We start from the raw sequence: 18,582 nt of genomic DNA, 5'->3' as shown, positions 1-18,582 counted from the left end.
GATTGCATAGAGGGGCAGCTGGGTAGCTCAGTGGATTGACAGCCAGGCCTAGAGATGGGAGGTCCTAGGTTCAAATCTGACGTCAGACACTTCCCAGCTGTGTGACCCTGGGCAAGTCACTTGACCCCCATTGCCTACCCTTACCACTCTTCTGCCTTGGAGCCAATACACAGTATTGACTCCAAGATGGAAGGTAAGGGTTTATAAAAAAAACAACAACATATGATTGCATATGATTTTGGACTCTACAAATATGATTATTGATAATCAAATATTATGCAATAAAAAAAGAAAGTTATTCTCCTAGAGGTGTCCTAGGACAATGTGTTTCCTATAGGTATTGTTCTTGATGTTAATATAGTTTTTAAAAAATCCCTCAAAGTCCACTGCCTAGTGTTCTGCTTGGCTGTCTCTCTGTTTTTAGAATTATTAATCGAATGATTACTTTCCCAAATTATTAAGAAATGAAGATACAATAAAATCCTAAGCCTCCTTGTAAATCTCAAGTTGGGCACAGTGATGACGATGAATAGTTATTTTATAACAACAGAATAATAATTTTAAAAGCACCCATTTAGTATCATGTTGAATGCGACAATGTTATCGGCCACGACTGCTAACAATTCTGCAGTAACTTTAAAAATTCATTAGACCTACAGAAATTTGCCCCAAAGAATTGGAATTGACCAAATGTTGTCTCCTTTTAACCATTTATGTCTTGGTTTACAGCTCCTGCCACCTGTAGAATAAAAGAATACCAACACCTATAAAAACACATTTAGAATTCATTGATAAAGACATCTCCATTAAAAGCAACCAATAGAAAGTTGGAAAAGAAGGAAAGTATACATTGCACTTCTTCTGTTCCTATTGCCTTAAATCCTTTAGTTCATGAATTCAGGTCAGTATTTTCTTGAATGTGCTAACTAAAAAACCAGGTTAACATATCAGGAGTCATGGTCACAAGTTCAGTACAGGAATCACAAATACTTATCAGGAAACTCTGGCTCTGGAAAAAGTAAAAACACTCAAAAAGTTGGTCCTCTATCCCTCCTCCCTCCCTCCCCACCCCCCCACCTCCGCAACCAAAAGCTTATTTGAGAAATCACATTTATATTTTCACAATAGATAAAAAATTAAACCAAAGCAAACAATTCTTAGATTCTAAAAGTGACTCACGGAATGGCAGCTTTACAATTAATTAGGATGATTGCACGGCGGTCACTTGGCTCTTGTAAGGCAAATTCTTTCAGAGATAGAAGTTTTGTGCCAGGGTTTAGCTGCAAAATAAGTCAAAGAATAGACATATAGATCTCATCTTAAAGAGTTTTTTAAAAATCAATGAATTTACTCTATATTTAAACAGAAACACCAGATGTATCACACAGTCATCATTTCACATACAATTAAACAGAAACACCAGATATATCTCATAGTCATCGTTTTATATACAATCATCATAGTCTGATTTACTTTTTATATGTACATGCTCATTTTATTTGGTAAGTTCAGAATAAACTTTTTTTAAAAAGGAGTTGAATCTATGTGTTTCAGACTATTGATACCATACTGTGTGGTTTGAAAAAATATGACAGAGTAGGAATAAGGTGCCAGAAGAGATGGGAATTAGAGAGTCTCTATTAGATAGTCACTGAGAAAACTGGCCAAATTATCTGCTGTAAGTCTGGCACTGGGCAAAGGAGAAAGCTAGAAATCAGAAAAAGTTTTTGAGTAGCTGTTGTGAGATAGTAGGCAAGGATTTAGTTCATTTATGGTTTGCTTTTAGTTTGTAATCTAAATTTTTCAGTCAAGTGCATTACTGAAATATTTCTTCCTTTATGTTCATAAAGATTGCCTCCAGTATGAATTCTCTGAGGATAAAAAAAGTATAAACACCTAGAGAAGAAGGATGTCTTAAAACTGAGTTCTTTAGTTCAAAGATAAAATTTCCCAAAAGATTATAAGGGGTTAAAATAAAGAACTATAGTATTTTTTACAATAATTGTAATTGAGCATTTTATCAAATAATCAAAGGCAATGACAGAGTTGTTTTAAAGAAAGTAGATAAGCATTTATATTGATCAATTTGAGGTTTAATCTTCTTGGACGGATTGTCCTGAATCAAATAACTTCTTGATAAAACATCTTTACCTTCTCAAAGATTAAGAATGATGTTATAGATCTCATTTTCTATTTCCTTAAATATTTTAAAAGAAATCCATTACTTGCAGGTATCTGATCAACATAAAATATCAAATGTAAACTTCAGAACAGGCTTGTACATTTTAACATAATCTTTGGGAAATAAAGACTTGATTTTTAGCTACCTCAAATTTTCAGATAGATCTGTGATACCAATAATAAGGGTTTTCCCTACTATCATGCAGTTTGCAACCTATCCGTTCTGCTTTTAAACATCTTTCCTGTGTTACCCATAAACTGGGGGAGGAAGAGGAATAGTGGTCCAATGTTCCAGGGGCCTTTTTTTTTTTCTCCTAACATTGTGAAGATACGTGTGGAGTACATGGGTTGCCCTTACTCTCATCATTAACCAGCCCATTGTTCTTTTTACCATACATGTTGTAATCCTTGCCCCAGAGTTCATTGGTATGAGTCTCTCCTTATTGGTGGAGTTAAAGGCCATGTCCTTCATGAGAGACTGGACAGAGCTGCCGAGAGGCAAGGGTCACCTTCAAGTCCTCTTGGAGAACTCATCAAGCCTAGAGTCTTTTTCTGACTCTTTTAAGTTAGTCACTTCTCTGGCTTCCTGGTTTTAGTTAGAAAGTGGAAGAGGTCAATTCCACTTCAGGTTGCTGAAGGAAAAGGCTCTGGGAAGACATTAGAACACAATGAGCAGTCTCCATCATGTCTCTATCCCCAGCTAGAGACTCTTGGGGCTTTTTCCATTGGCTGAGATCAGAGATCCTCTCTCTTGATTGAGCTGAATTGCCTTACTCTCATTGGGAAACCTCTTTCATTTTGCATAGCCTGGTACATATTCTTTTACGTGTGAATGTTATTGGTGGTGGTCACTTGTTCGGTCATGTGTGACTCTTATTCATCCCATGGATCATATCGTGCCAATACTGCCCATGAGATTTTCTTGGCAAAGGTACACCGGAGTGGTTGTCTGTTTCCTTCTCTAGAGGATTGAGACAAATAGAGGTTAAATGACCTGCTCAGGTCTTCCTGACTCCAGACCCAGCACTGTATCTGCTGAGCCTCCTCTCTGCCTCCAATATGCATACGTTCTCTGATTTCTGTTTTACTATAATTTGGACAAATGAGTTTCTTGGTTAAGTTTGTGTGTTCATTGTAGAACTAGTACTTGGTGGGAAAGGAGTCAAACTTTGGCTATAGAGTTTGAGGTTTTGAGACAGAGTAATCAGAAATTAGATTGAACCTGATCCTCTTCTCTAGACCAGCAATATTTAAAGGAGCAGAGAGGTATGCTTCTAGCCTGAGGGTAGAGTTGGGAGAAGAGGCAAGAGGAATCTATGCAGCCTCACTTAAGCGGAGTGGTTGGACAAGTCCTCACCCCACATTATGAGCTTGGGGGATATGCTACAATGAGGTCTTCTATCTCCAGTCTCTTTAGTTTATTTATTTTAAACCCTTATCTTCCATCTTGGAGTCAATACTGTGTATTGGCTCCAAGGCAGAAGAGAGGTAAGGGTAGGCAATGGGGGTCAAGTGACTTGCACAAGGTCACACAGCTGGGAAGAGTCTGAGGCCAGATTTGAACCTAGGACCTCCCATCTCTAGGCCTGGATCTCAATCCACTGAGCTACCCAGCTGCCCCCTCCAATCTCTTTAATGACATTCTTTACTCCCATCTTACCAGTTGTTCTTCATTTCCACTGTGCTCTGATTTTCTTCTGCTTCCAGAGCAGGAAGGTCATTGATGTAGGGAATCCTCACTAAGGAAACTCCTACCAATGTCCCCCATGCCTGAAACTCTCTCCCTTCTTCTCATCTCCACCTCCTGGCTGGCTTCCCCAATTTCCTTTAAGTCTCGGCTAAGATCCCATCTTCTGTGAGAAATCTCCCCCAAAGCTCCTTAATCTTGAGGCTGAGCCTTCACTAAGGTTCCCTATGTATCCTGTATACATAGTTAACTGTACATTGTCTTCCCCTATTAGACTGTGAGGTCCTTGAGGGCAGGGACTGTTTTTTTTTTCCTCTTTGCATTGGCCATGCTTAGCACAGTGTTTGGAATATAATAAGGACTTACCAAATGCTAGTTAACTGAATGAAGCTCAGCAACTACTCTGCAATTTAGACTCTTAAAGTTGGAGGCACTGAGAGGTAAAATGACTTCTCCAGGGTTACACAGCTAGTATGAGTTAGAGCTCATTCAGCCAGCTTTCATTAAGCATTTGTTGTGTGTCACACACACTGCTTAGTGCTGGGAATATAAAAAAAGGCAAAAAGAACAAACCCAGCTTTTTTGGAGGTGGGGGAGCTCATAGTTTAATGGGTCAGGGAGGTAGTACAGAAGATATAGTACTGAGAGCTTGAAGTCAAGAACTGAATTCAAATTCAGCCTCAGACATTTACTACCTGTGTAACACTGTCAATCACTTAGCCTCTGTCTGCCTCACTTTACTCATCTGTAAAATAGGATAATAAAATAATAACAATCTCAAGATTGTTGAAAGGATCACATGAGATATTTGTAAAGTACTTAGCACAGTACCTTGCACATAACAAGAGCTATATAAATGTTAGCTAATATTATTATTTAAACCTTTACCTTTTATCTTAGAATCATTACTGTGTATTGTTCCAAGGGTTAGGCAATAGAGGTGAAATGACTTGCCCAGGGTCATACAGCTAGGAGGTGTCTGAGACCAGATTTAAACCCCAGACTTCCCATCCCTTGGCCTACCTTCCAATCCACTGAGCCACCTAGCTGCCCCCAGCTATTATTATTAATGGTGAAGACAACATGCAAACCTAGGACACACCAAGGGTACTTTGATTCCTCAGCATCTTTCTGTACCATATGCTATGCTGCCTCTCTCTGAGTTGGAACTCAAAAATGTTTGTGGATTATAGTGTTCCTTAACCTCCATTCATACAGTGCTGGTAGGATATTGGTTAATTATATATTAAAAAATATAAGCTTTCTTTTCATGGTGAAATTCAGGATTACAGAAGCTCTGCAGTTTCCCATAGACCAGTGATGGTGTGTGTATACACATTAACAGATGCCTATTATGGGTTGTCCACATCACTACTAATTAGAGTCTAGGCCAGTGATTCCCAAAGTGGGCGCCACCGCCCCCTGGTGGGTGCTGCAGCAATCCAGGGGAGCAGTGATGGCCACAGGTACATTTATCTTTCCTATTAATTGCTATTAAAATTTTAAAAATTAATTTCCAGGGGCACTAAGTAATATTTTTTCTGGAAAGGGGGTGGTAGGCCAAAAAAGTTTGGGAACCTCTGGTCTAGGCAATAGACATTCTTCAGCTATTTGATTCTTCCTGTGGACATGATTTGGCCAAATTCTTTTGCATCTTATCCAGGAGGCTCTGCAGTATTCTAGGGCTTGATGCAATCAGTACGATATCAGCCACAAATATGAACGTCCAAGGAGTTCAACATCTACATCCAGTTTGGAATCTCTGCCACGATAGTGAAACATTTTTTGGAGAGCATATATCCCTATTTTAGGCCTAAGCTGACATTAATTATCAGAGAGCTGTTGAAAAAGATTCTCTCTTATTATGTCTTTTAAGGAACCTTTAATAATTTTGATGCATACTGAAAAACGCTTACTGGGGAACACAGATTGAAGAACCTTTAAAAAAGTGTTTTTTTTTATTCCTACAAATCAAATTTGTGTATGTGTGTGAGATCAACAAATAATAACCACAATGGGAGCTCATATTCTTTAGATCTTTCAGTCAATTGTGTGATTATAAAGATGTATTCACCTGTTGTCCCTGTTTCCTACAACATGCTCAGGGCACATGTGCATTATTCCAATTATTCAATATTGTACTGATAGTAAAGTTTTATCTGTATTTATTGATTATTTTCTAGTTGCTTTTTTTCATTTATTAATGAACTTTATTAGGTCTAAGTTGGTTTTTTAAAAAAAATACTTTTGGTATCTTCCATTCTTTCAGATATCTTTTAATATTCTTCCAGTGCCTTCCTAGTCATGTCATTTTCAGTACTAATCTCCCCTAAATGCATTTTAGCAGTATTTCTAGTCTTTGTTTTCTATAAAGCCATTTTTACCTCCTCTTATAAGCACTCTGGGGCTATGATGTTAGAGTCAAAAGGTGATGGCTTCTCTTTTTTCTTTTTATTAAAAAGTGTTAATCCCCCAAATTTTGCAGATCTTTTCCACCTTCTATTTTTTGACCTTTCCATTTCATCCTTAAATGTTTCAGGATGATTGTCAAGCTTTATTTAAATGTGTTTTTGCCCATTACTGTTCCTTTCTTTTTAATGAGATGATTCTGTGAATACTCTGTCACTATCTTTTTTATTAAGATTTTTACAAATTAGTTTTTATTCTAAACCAGTGACACCTCTCTCTACTTGACAAGAAAGTCATGTTGGCTGACTATGGTGCTTTTTTAGTTTCTTTTGATCTGTCTATTCATGAAGATTAATTAATTCATTTTTTCTATTAAAGTATTATACTAAATGTTTCTATGCTTCTGTTCATATCCCATATTTTACATCATTCACTTGTAGGCCAAGACAGAGGCATTTTAAAAGATGTTTTAGTTGGGCGTCATATAATGTTGATCTTTGCTCTAACAAGTCAATAGTCTGACTATACCAGATAGTTAATTTATGAATGACTCATATCAGGAATATATAATTCCCTGTTCATTATAATCAGTTTAATTTTTTGTTATCTTTATTCAGTGCTTGATATATCCAACATCATCTTCTTCGCTTCCCATAGAAGTATCTGCTATATGTAGCTACATAGCTTTTGTATGGTCTGCAAATTATGGGCCACTCCCATTTCTTATTGCTGTTCATATTTTCTATTTTGCACTCTCCTTATCGATTCCACTTTTGAAGTTATAAGTATCAAATTACATATTGATTTAATTTGAAGGGTCTTATAGAATTGTTCAGAGAGCTTTTTAACTTTTTCATGTGTAACAGATATTGGTATATAAGCTACAATAATTTTCATAGTGTTCTTTCTGAAAATATTTAAGGAAAATTGCCATACGAAGTGCCTAAATAGCCCATAAAATATTGTTTCTTACTGTCTCTGAGCCCCAAATAAAAACCTATTATGTCAACTCTGTAATTTGTCCATCTCTTGAGAACCTGTGAACTGTAACTTTCTCCTGTCCTTTGGTTTAATTTATGGTAGGAATGTCAAGACAGGTATGATTCAGATCATCTAGTGGACACTCACTGACAACTGAACAATGAGCTCATAGTTAGAACATTATCAGCTAAGTTAAAGTTCTTAACTTTAGTACCTTTTGTCCTTTTCTGTCACTGACACTATTACTGCAGAAGCGGGGAAAGGTCTACATAGGAGTGAGTACCATTTTATGTTTTTCTTTGTTTTAAGAAATTAATGGATTGACTAATAAATTTATCACCATAAGATGGTGGAGGAAAGCACTCAGCTCAGCTCTCCCAAATCCCCCCTCCAAACAACTTTAAAATAATGCCCAAAATTGAATTCTAGAGGGACAAAACAAAAGATTATGTTAAATGGTTTTCCAGTCTAAGACTGGAAGGAGAGTCTAAGTCCAAGACAATTTAGGAGATTGGTAGGAAACATCTGTTTCACCAAAGTGGTAGGATTTTTGAGGAGAGACAGAGTAAAAAGAGAGAGAAGGATAAATAGGGGGAAAATAGAATGGAGCCAATACACAGAAATAATTACTGTGAGTGTCAATGGGACAAATTTACCCATAAAATGGAAGTAAGGAACAGAATAGATTAAAACCCAGAATCCAACAATATTTTGTTTATTAAAATTCACTTAAAATTGAGAGACATATAAAGTAAAAATAAAAATAAAATCTATTTTGCTTCAGCTGAGATAAAAAAAAGCAGTGGTAACAATGATGATTTCAGACAAAGAAAAAGCAAATATAAGTCTAATTAACAGATATAAGCAGGGAAAACTTGTTATTGTGCAGTAATTTTTTCATTCACATTCAACTCTTAATGACCTTTTTTGGGTTTTTCTTGGCAAAGATACTGGAGTGGTTTGCCATTTCCTTCTCCATCTGATTTTACAGATAAGGAACTGAAAGAAACAGGGTTAAATAATTTACCCAGTATCCCATAGCTAGTAAGTATCTGAAGCCAGATTTGAATTTAGGAAGATGAGGGTCCCTGACTATAAGCCTGACAAATCCTGTATAGCCATATGCTACCTACCTATCCTAAAAAGGGAAATTATATTTTGTTAAAAGGCATTCTAGACAATGGAATAATATCAACACTACACATATGCACCAAATGGAATAGCATCAAAATTCCTAAAGGAAAAGTTAAATGAGTTATTGGAGTAAAAGGCAGTAAAACTGGGGGAATCTGAACTTATACTTCTCAGAACCAGATAAGTCTAACTGTAAGATAAACAAGAAAGAAGTTAAGGAGAGAAATAGAATTTTAGAAAAGTTATATATGTTAGATTCCTGAAGAAAAATTGAATGGGAATAGATAGGAGCATACCTTTTTCTCAATACCCTCCCCAAAATTGACCATTTTTTAGGGCAGGAAAGAAGCCAAATGCAGGAAAGAAGAAATATTAAATGCATCCCTTTCAGACCATAATGCAAAAAAAATTATATTCAATAAAAGGCCCTGGGGAAAGAAAATATCACCAGATGACCTGCATCTTTGTGATGATCCTCTCCACATTTGTGTTAAGCTAGTTCTTAAGAAGCAGATACATTTTGTTATTGAGGTGGAACTTACAGCCTTTCTAGCATGGTAAAAACCATAAGAGCTAAGGCTCTAGTAATATAGCCTTTGAGAACCCAAAGTCACTGTCAAGCCACAGTGCAACATTAGAGTAAAGCTTTATTATCTATTTCTCTCTAAATCAACAAGGTATTACATGTCATTTATATATCCTATTAAAAAATTATTGAATGAGAAATGTTTTTGAAATTAATCTTCTGTGCCAATCAATCCCCCTAAATCTAGCACTATATCTCAGTCTTAATTGGATTTTAAATTGGAAAATGAAACAGGTTCTAATTGAAATTATTTTCCTAAAGCTGACATTAAATTCTAAAAATAATATTATCCTTAATTTTATCCTTAAGTTTTATCAAATAACCTTAGCCTACCACAAATTATGATAATAAATTATTAAATTTACATTTAAATTATAAAAGATGGGCTATTGTGGCCACAATTAAAGATGAAAAGCTGATTTTTATATCTTGGTTTTGTAAAATGTAAGCTAGGTGGTAATTATAAAATTATACTTTAATAGCATCATACCAACTTGCAAAGTAGCAGTATCATTATTTAAGAAAAAAGTAATGAAATTATTATACAACAAAAATTAGTATCAGCACTTACCCGACCAGCATCATAGAATACATCAGTAATTAGATCATTAGATGACAAATAGCCATTCATGCAGTACTTCAGGGAAAGATTGTTATGAAGCAATCTGTTATAAGCTGCCTCACTAAAATTATTTTTTCTTTTTAGTGATTTATTAATTTCTTGAAGGATGTCTAAAGCCCTGTCAACAAAACAAAAAAGCTTTAATTGCTCAACATAAATACTTCACCATTAAAGTAAATGATTCTCTTATTTAATATCCTAAATGACAAATTGGGGGAGGGAGGAATGGCCTCTTTTCTTATTCTTTAGTCTAGCTGGTGATAGATATTGACACCCTTTTTTTTTTAGCCTAGTTATCTTAATGTTCTATGTAGCTTCAGGTAAGAAATGTTCTCTAGGAATGCATATCCACATTATCTCTGTAACTTATAATCTTCAAGAGTTGCCTCGAGCTATTTAATTGACTTGCCCAGCATCACACAACCATGCTAGATGATAGGTCATGCTTGTACCCAGATCTTCCTGACTGCTCTCTTTCCAATATATCATGCTCCTCAACCTGACTGAATTACAGAGGTAAAATCAATTTCCTCTCAAAGAATGTATGCCTATATTCTGATTGTTTCATGTGTATTGTTTTGGTCTTTTTGTGTAATTTGAAAGCTCTTTGACATAAGACAATCTTCTACTGGTTTTCTATCTCTTACAACAGAGCTTTAGTGTGGGTTTTCAATAAATACTGGTTATTAAAAAATGTATGCCAATAGGATACAATGAGTGAGACAAATTATCTTTATTAATGTAAAGTAAAATTAAGATTCTATTTTATGAGCACACCAGCTTTAGTAAGTCCTATTTAGGGCTCTGTTTCAAAGAAAAAATATGAATACAAGAACATATTAAAGTAAGTCTGTATATATGATTTTAAACTCTTACTTGCCTTATTTACATTTGATCTTATTGATTTACCTTATTTACATTACATTTTATTTACATTTGATATATAAAAGGAAAGAAAACTAACTTATTAATCTCAAAGCAAGATCTGTTCTATGGCAAATTCTCCAAAACTGAGCTTATTATGTTTCTCTTTAAACATATCTTTTTTTAAATAACATTATTGGCATGATCTTTCACCCTAGTTGTTATTGTTGTTCAATCATTCAGTCATGTTCCATTCTTCATGCCCTCATGGACAATAGCATATCAAGGCCTTCTTCCTCCACTGTCTCCTGAAGTCAGTCGAAGTTCATGTCTACTGCTTCCATGAATCTCATCTTCTTATACTCTGTCTTTCTCTTTTCCTTTTTCCCTCAATCTTTCCCAATATAAAAGTTTTTTTTCCAATGAGTACTTTCTTCTCATTAAGTGTTAAAGGTATTTAAACTTCAACTTTAATATTTTCTCTGCTAGGGAATAGTCTGAAATAATTTATTTAAATGTTGATTTACTGTCTCCTTACTGTCCAAGTCCCTCCCCATCATATTAACCAATGGTTCATTTATTTTATTAATTTTTTAATGAAACCAACTCTTAGTTTATTAATTCAATGGTTTTCTTACATCAATTTTATTATTCTCATTTTTAATTTTTAGGATTTCCAAATTGGTATTTTGTTGAGGATTTTTAATTTGTTCTTTTTCTAGATTTTTTAAAAATTGCATTCCCCAATTCATTGATCTGTTCTTTATTTTTTTATATAAGCAAATTTAAAGATAAATTTTCTTCTAATTACTCCTTTTACTGTATCCCATAGGTTTTGGCATATTGTCATATTATTCTCTTTAATAAAAGTATTTATTGTTTCTATGTCTTGTTCTTTAACTCACTCATTCTTTAAGATTAAGTTATTTTATCTCTGACTAATTTTTACTTTGTTTCCAGGGTCCTTTATTACATATAATTTTTATTGCATAATGATCTGGAAGTATCACATTTAATATTTCTGCTTTTCTGCATTTAACTATAAGGTTGTGCCTAATACATGATCAGTTTTTTGTAAAGGTTTTATGTCTCACTGAGGAGGTATACGCCTTTCTATTCCCATTCACTTCTTTCCCAATATCTATCATATTTAGCATATCTATTCATCTCCTTGAGTTCTCATTTATTCTTTGGTTTGTTTTATATAGTTCTGAGAGGAAAAGATCAAAGCCCTCCACTATTATTGCTTTTCTATCTATTTCTTTTTCGTTAGAAATTTGGATGCTATAATATTTGGTGCATACAGGTCTAATTACATATGCTTTATTATATATGCTATCTTTTAACATAATACAATTTCCTTGTTTATCTCTTAACTAAATAAATTTTAGATTTAACTTTGTCTGAGATCATGATTACTCCTGCTTTTTTGAATCCACTGAAGTGTATTATATTCTGCTTCATTCCTTTATTTTTACTCTATGTATGTCACATTTTAAAATGTTTCTTGTAAACAAAAGATTTTTCTGTTTTGGTTTGGGATCCATTCTACTATCCATTTTGATTTTATGGATGAATTCATCCCATTTATATTCACAGTTATAATGACTAGTTGTATGTGTCCCTTCATTCTATTTTCTTTACTCTTAATCCATCTCTCCCCCTCTTTTTGCCCTATCCTTCCTTAGAAGTCTAATTTCTTCTTACCACTGCCTCCCTAATTAGCATTCTTTTGAGGTGTCCTTCCCTCATCCTCTCCCCTTGCCCTCATAATTCCAGATCAACCTACCATTCTAAGGGCCCTTCCCTCATCCCCTCACCTTATCATCCTATTTCTTAATATGAATCGGTGGATTCTTTCAATTTCTATTTCATCATAAAATTCTAGAATTTATGGGCAATTTTCTTTAATAATTTTCTTGAAGTATGGTGTCAACCATTTTCCAGTGTTCTGGCAGTCTTTATATTGTTTCTCCTTGATCTGTTTTCCAGGTCAGTTGTTTTTATAATAATATGTTTCATGTTTTCTTCCATTTTTTCATTCTTTTTGTTTTGCTTTGTTATTTCTTTTGATCTTAAGAAGGAGTCCTCTTCAGTGAGTTTTTGAATCTCTTTTTCCAATTGGTTAACCTTTCATAATTTTTTATTCCACCTAACTCATTTGGTTTTTAAAGTCTTTTTTTAAAAAACCTTTACCAGAGTGGTAAGGGTTAGGCAATGGGGGTTAAGTGACTTGCCCAGGGTCACATAGCTATGAAGTGTCTAAGGCCAGATTTGAATCCAGGACCTCTCATCTCTAGGCCTGGCTCTCAATCCACTAAGTCACTTAGATGCCCCCCGGGTTTTTAAAGCCTTTATAAGCTCTTCTAAAAACTTTTGGGGCTTGTGACCATTTAACATTTCACTTTTGTATTTTAGAAGTAGATGTTTTAACTTCACTCTCATCTCAATTTGAACCCTGATCTTCTTTATCCCCATAGTAGCCATCTATACTTGGGCTCTTTCTCTTTTGCTTACTCATTAAAAAAATAGCAGCCAATAGGTTTAATTGTTAGCTTAATGCTAGAGTTGGGTTCCTTTCCCAGGGTGAGGGGGTTTTTGTGTTTTTTGTGCTATTATTTCCTGAACCCTATTTATTTTTTTTCCATTTTCTATAATTCAAGGACAGGTATAGTCCCTTAAAGAGCTCACAACCCCAGGCTGCGAATGACCTTAGATGCTCTAATTTGGCCTCAGCAGTACTTTCACTTCAAACAAATATTTTTACTCCCTTAAATTCCTGGTAGCTGCAAATGTTAGCTACCCTCTCTTCCTTGGGACAGGAATCAGGGACTCACCTCTCCCAGGAGTCACTGTAGCCATTAGGGTCCTCACCTCTCAGTAACACTGGGGCATGTTCACTCTTTACTCCTTCTCTCCCAAAGCAATAGCCTGGGGCAGAGTAATGTCTGGTCAGCATGTCTGGGCCTTAGAGCTCACTTCCCTTGATCAGCTGCTCAGCGAGTGGGTGGAAATCTCCCATGCTGAGGCATTATTTTTTATTGTCTTCTCCAATAGCATAATCCAAAAGCATTAACTCTGTGGTACTCAGCTTTCCTTATAGCCCAATTCTCACAGTCATATATTGCTACTAGAAAACCTGTAGTTTTGACTATATGGACCCTTGTCAGAAAAGTGGTGTCTCTGCTTTTTAGTATGCTATCCAGGTTTGCCATAGCTTTTCCTCTAAGAGATAAAAGACTAATTTCATTGCTGTAGCCATTGTCTGCAGTGATGTTTGAGTCCAAGAATATAAAATGTGACACTATACTCTTTGCCAGGGATCTTAATTTTTTTTAATGGTAAGCTTAAAGCCACCTTTTATTTTCTCCTCTTTCACCTTCACGAAGAGGTTTTTGAATTCTTCTTCTCTTTATGCCTCTGGAGTGGTATAGTTTGCATATCTGAGATTGTTGATATTTCTCCCAGCAACCTGAATTCTAGTTTTTGATTCATCCATCCTGGCATTTTGCATGACAAATTCTGTATATAAGTTAGATAAATAAACTGACAATATATAGCTTTATCATAGTACTTTTCCAATATTAAGCCAATCAGTTGTTTCATTTTTGGTTCTATGTTGCTTCTTGACCTATGTACTGGTTCCTCAGGAGACATGTAGGATGATGTGGTACTCACAACTCTTTTTGAGGACTTGCAAAATTTTGTCATGATCCATACAAAGGCTTTAGTGTAGTCAATGGGGCAGAAGTAGATGTTTTCCTCCAACTCTCTTGCTGACTCCAAAATCCAATGAATGTTGGCCATTTGGTCTCTGGTTCCTCAGCCTCTTCAAAAACTGGCTTGATCTTCTGGTGCTTCTTAGTACACATAATTGCTGAAGCCTAGTCTGCAGAATCTTAGACATAACCTCAAAATCGTGCTGGCATGTGAAATGAGCACAGTTGTTTGGTCATCTGAATGTTCTTTGGCATTGCCCCTTCTTTAGAATTTGGACATACACCAATCTTTTCCAATCGAGTGGCCACTGTCGAGTTTTCCAAATTTGTTAGCATAATGAGTGAAGGGCCTTAACAGCATTATGTTTTAGGAGTTTAAATAGCTCATCTGGAAAATCTTTTATCTCCATTAGATTAGCCTTATTGTTAACAAAGCTTCCTAAGGTACCCTTGACTTCATTCTTCAGATCTAGGTCAGTAACCACACCATCAGGCAAGATCTTTCTTGCATACTTCTGTATATTCTCTTCTATTTCTGTAAGTCCATTTTTGTCTTTGATCTTGCCAATTTTTACTTGAAACATTCCCTTTTTATCTCTGATTTTCTTAGAAATCTCATCTTTCCTATTCTATTTTTTCTTCTATTTCTTTGCATTGATCATTTAAGAAAAACTTTTTCTTTCCTTCCTTATTTTCTGGAATTCTGCTTTCATCTGGGTGTATCCTTCCATTCTTCTTTCCCTTTCCTTCTTTTCTCTGCTATTTGTAATCATTAGTCAGATGAGATTTCATCGTCAGACACCGTTTTGCTTTCTTGTGCTTCTTTTTCTTTGGAATGCTTTTTATCACTGTCTTCTATACAATATTGTGAATCTCTGTCCTCAATTCTTCAGGCACTCTATCTTAAACACTTAAATCTAGTCATTGCCTTCGCTTGATATTCATAAGGGATATTATTTAGATCATATTGTATGGTCTGATGGTTTTCTCTATTTATTGTCTGAATTTTGCAACAAGAAGCCCATGATCTGAGATTAAGTCAGCTCCAGGTCTTGTTTTAACTGATTGTTGAACTCCACATTTGGCAGCAAAGTACATAATCAATACGGTTTTTGATATTGATCATCTGGTGATGCTCACTTATAGAGTTACCTTTTCGGATTGTTGGAAAAGAGTGTTGGTTATGACTATTGAGTTATCTTGACAGAATTCTATTAATCTTCATTTTTTTATTCCAAGATCAAACGTGTGCCTGTAATTCCATTTATCTTTTGATTTTTTTCTACTTTAGTCATTCCAATATTCTCTGATGATTGTGACATCTTTTGTTGCTGTTATTTCTAGATGTTGTAGCACTTCATAGAAATGATCAGCTTTTGCCTTTTCACCATCAGCATTTGGAGCATAGACTTGTAGTAAGTATTGTGACTTTGAACTGTTTGCCTTGGATTCAAACAGATATTACCTTTTCAGATTTGAGATTATATCCCAGAACTACTTTTCTTGCCTTTTATTGACTATGAAAGCTACTCAGTTTCTTCAATGGGATTCTTTACCACAGTTGTGTATGTAGTGATCACCTGAATTAAATTCACCCATTCAAGGTCAAGATGTCAGTGTTTATTCTTTACATCTCCTATCTGACCATAGTCAATATATCTTGGTTGATTCCAGGTTCCTATGCAATATTGATCTATACACCAGAGCTGAGCTTCCTTTTGGTTTTGGTCTAATCATTTCAGTAGTATTGGAGCTACTTGTAGTAGTTCTCTCTTCCCATGTTGGATAGCTTCTGATCTGAGGGGCTCATCTTCCAATGTCTCTTATCATTTTAAGGTTTTAGGGGTTTTTTAAGGTTTTTTTAAGGTCCCTTTTTTTAAAGACATTTTAAGGTCCCTTAGGTTTTCTTGGAAAAGATACTGGAGTGGTTTGTCATTCCCTTCTCCAGTGGATCACCTTTTCTTAGAATTCTCTATTATGACCTGTCCATCTTGAGCAGTTTTACTGAGCTATTTGAGCCCCTCTAGCATGCAAGGCAGTAATCTTGGAGGGGGTCACTTAGTCACCTATGTTTAAAACATGGGAATTACCTTAGTTTCTTTCCTCCCTCATACCTGTCAGATCTAACTTATTATAATGTGCTACTGATTCTATGTCTATTTCTCTTGCCTCCATATCATATTCTCTGCTTTTGCTATTTCCTTAATCTAGGTCTTCTTAGTCTATTTTAATAACCTTCAAATGGGTTTTCCTTTCCCTACTATTTCTCTCCTCTTGATCAATTTTTCATTCTTTTGCCAGAATAGTCTTCCTCACATAGGAATGTTATATTCTGCTAAAACAATACTTAGTGGTTACCTACTATCTCACAAATAAAATTGCAATTCCTTTGTCTGGAATGTTGGGCTCTCCTTAAGCTGCAAGCACTTTGCCTCTCTCAATTTCAGTTTATTCTTTAGCCAAACTGGACTATTTCTATTTAATTTACCCCCTTCCCCACAATCTGTCACTCATTCTACCTACCTTGACATTTTTTATGTTCTTTCTTTCACTTGGAATATCTTCCCCTCCATCTAAAAGTTACCTTTAAACACGATCTTTAATAGAAAGCCTGAACTTACCTCCCCCAACCTACATCAATAGTGACCATGGCCTAGTCCCATATACCTACCTAATTATGCACTCATAATGTATTATTTTATTATAGTTGTCAGTCTTTCTTTAATCATATATCAAGATATTAGGCTCTAAGTTTCATGAGGAAAAGAAAGGCATCTTATTTAAACCTTGTGTATCTTAATTAGTATTTATTAAGCACCTATATGATGTGCCAGTCATTGTTTAATTCAAATGAGTAAAAGGAGAATCTATGGATAAGTAGAAATGAAAAGCAGAGAACATATTTGGAATAAACCTTAAAACTATTAGAAGACTCTTGGAAAAAATGGCTGGTGCTTGGAATTTGGCAAAGGTAACAGAAGTTTTTTATTCCATTTTAAGATGGGAAGTCTAAATATGTTAAAGACATAATAGAAAGAGCCAATAGAAAGTGAATGGCTTAAGAGTCCAGGAAGAAGAAAGCCAGGGGGATAGTAGTTGTGAGGGGACAAGTTTTAATATAAGTGGAAGAATCCCTAGCAGAATTGGAGAAATCAATTTTTGAGGAAATGAGAGAAATATTTCCTCTATGAGCAAATTCATAGGAACAATAACTTCATCACCAGTAGAATAGTGAGATACACATATTTTTGAGTACTTTTCTAATTAAAGACATGCAGGGAGAACCATGTAAAGTTAGTCTTCTCCCTTGGGAAAGAAGAGTTTATTTCTTAATGTTCAATCCATGCTTCCATCTTTAGAGTCCTTGCTTCCATAAGTTTAAAGAAACAGATGTTTATTTCAACTTTATATATATATATATGCATATATATCCTATCATTTATTCAACTATATCTTTATTCACACAATTTGTGAAGGGTGGACTAAATAATGACCTATAAAAAGAGCCTGTGATCATAAACTCTTATGCCTATTTAATCTATTTTTTACTGATTTGGACAGATTTTATACTTTTCCTTATTTGCCATTTATGTTACTACAAAAACAGTGAAAATTTAATTCAATTTAAAATAATTTATTTGAAGTTAGTATACATTTATAATTTAAGAACTATTTTCTTGACATTTAGATAAGTATGTAACTAAACATCTCTATTAAAACAACTTCTTACCCTAATTTGCATAATTCAACAGCTATGGGCTCATCAGTTGCACAAACCATAACAGCCCAACTAGCATTTCTTCTGACTTCCTCATTATTTGAGTGTAGCAATTCCACAAGTCGTTCAAGTCCATTTGCAATTCTTAACTAAAAATTGAAAATCAAATGTAATTTACTGGGTACTTGTTAACATTGAAAAATGGATTATTAAAAGGTTTTCCTGACATAAAAATTGAAACACTTGTAATATTCCAAACTTCAAGGAGCCATGTTTTTGCCAATATGAGCATTTCCCAAATGTACCCTTTTGACTAACTTTCCCAGCTCAGATGAGTACATTATCATTATTCTAATCAAAGATCCACATAGCATATCAATAGAAGCATAGAAAACGTTCAACAAAATGTAGTACTCATTAGATTAAAAATAACAAAACTCATATGAATGAAATTACCTTTTACTTACTATGTAATCAAAAACCTACTTTTAAAACTAAGAGTTGACATCATTGTAATGGATAAATACCAGAAACTACTTCAATAAAACCAGGAGTGAAGATAGGAATCCCACAGTCTCCACTATTATTTGACACAATATTAGAAATGCTAGCTATAGAAACAAGACAAGAAAAAGAAATTAAGTGATTAAATGTAAACAAACAAAAATATTTGCAAACCGT

The 18,582-nt window shown here is 34.8% G+C and overlaps 1 protein-coding gene across 1 annotated transcript in view; it reads right to left on the bottom strand.

The window, feature by feature from the left end:
* ARMC3 (armadillo repeat containing 3) overlaps positions 1-18,582 on the bottom strand; it is a 129,410-nt gene that overhangs the window by 43,486 nt on the left and 67,342 nt on the right. The window contains exons 11-13 of the mRNA XM_044678928.1: positions 17,914-18,050; positions 9,550-9,718; positions 1,180-1,280 (exon numbers count right to left, since the gene is read on the bottom strand). Of these exons, the coding sequence (XP_044534863.1) occupies positions 1,180-1,280; positions 9,550-9,718; positions 17,914-18,050 (407 nt within the window). The remainder of the gene's footprint in view (positions 1-1,179; positions 1,281-9,549; positions 9,719-17,913; positions 18,051-18,582) is intronic.

Source organism: Gracilinanus agilis, chromosome 5 (assembly GCF_016433145.1).
Source record: "Gracilinanus agilis isolate LMUSP501 chromosome 5, AgileGrace, whole genome shotgun sequence".
In the NCBI taxonomy this organism is placed as follows: Eukaryota; Metazoa; Chordata; class Mammalia; order Didelphimorphia; family Didelphidae; genus Gracilinanus; species Gracilinanus agilis.
This window is presented reverse-complemented; position numbering and strand designations above follow the sequence as displayed.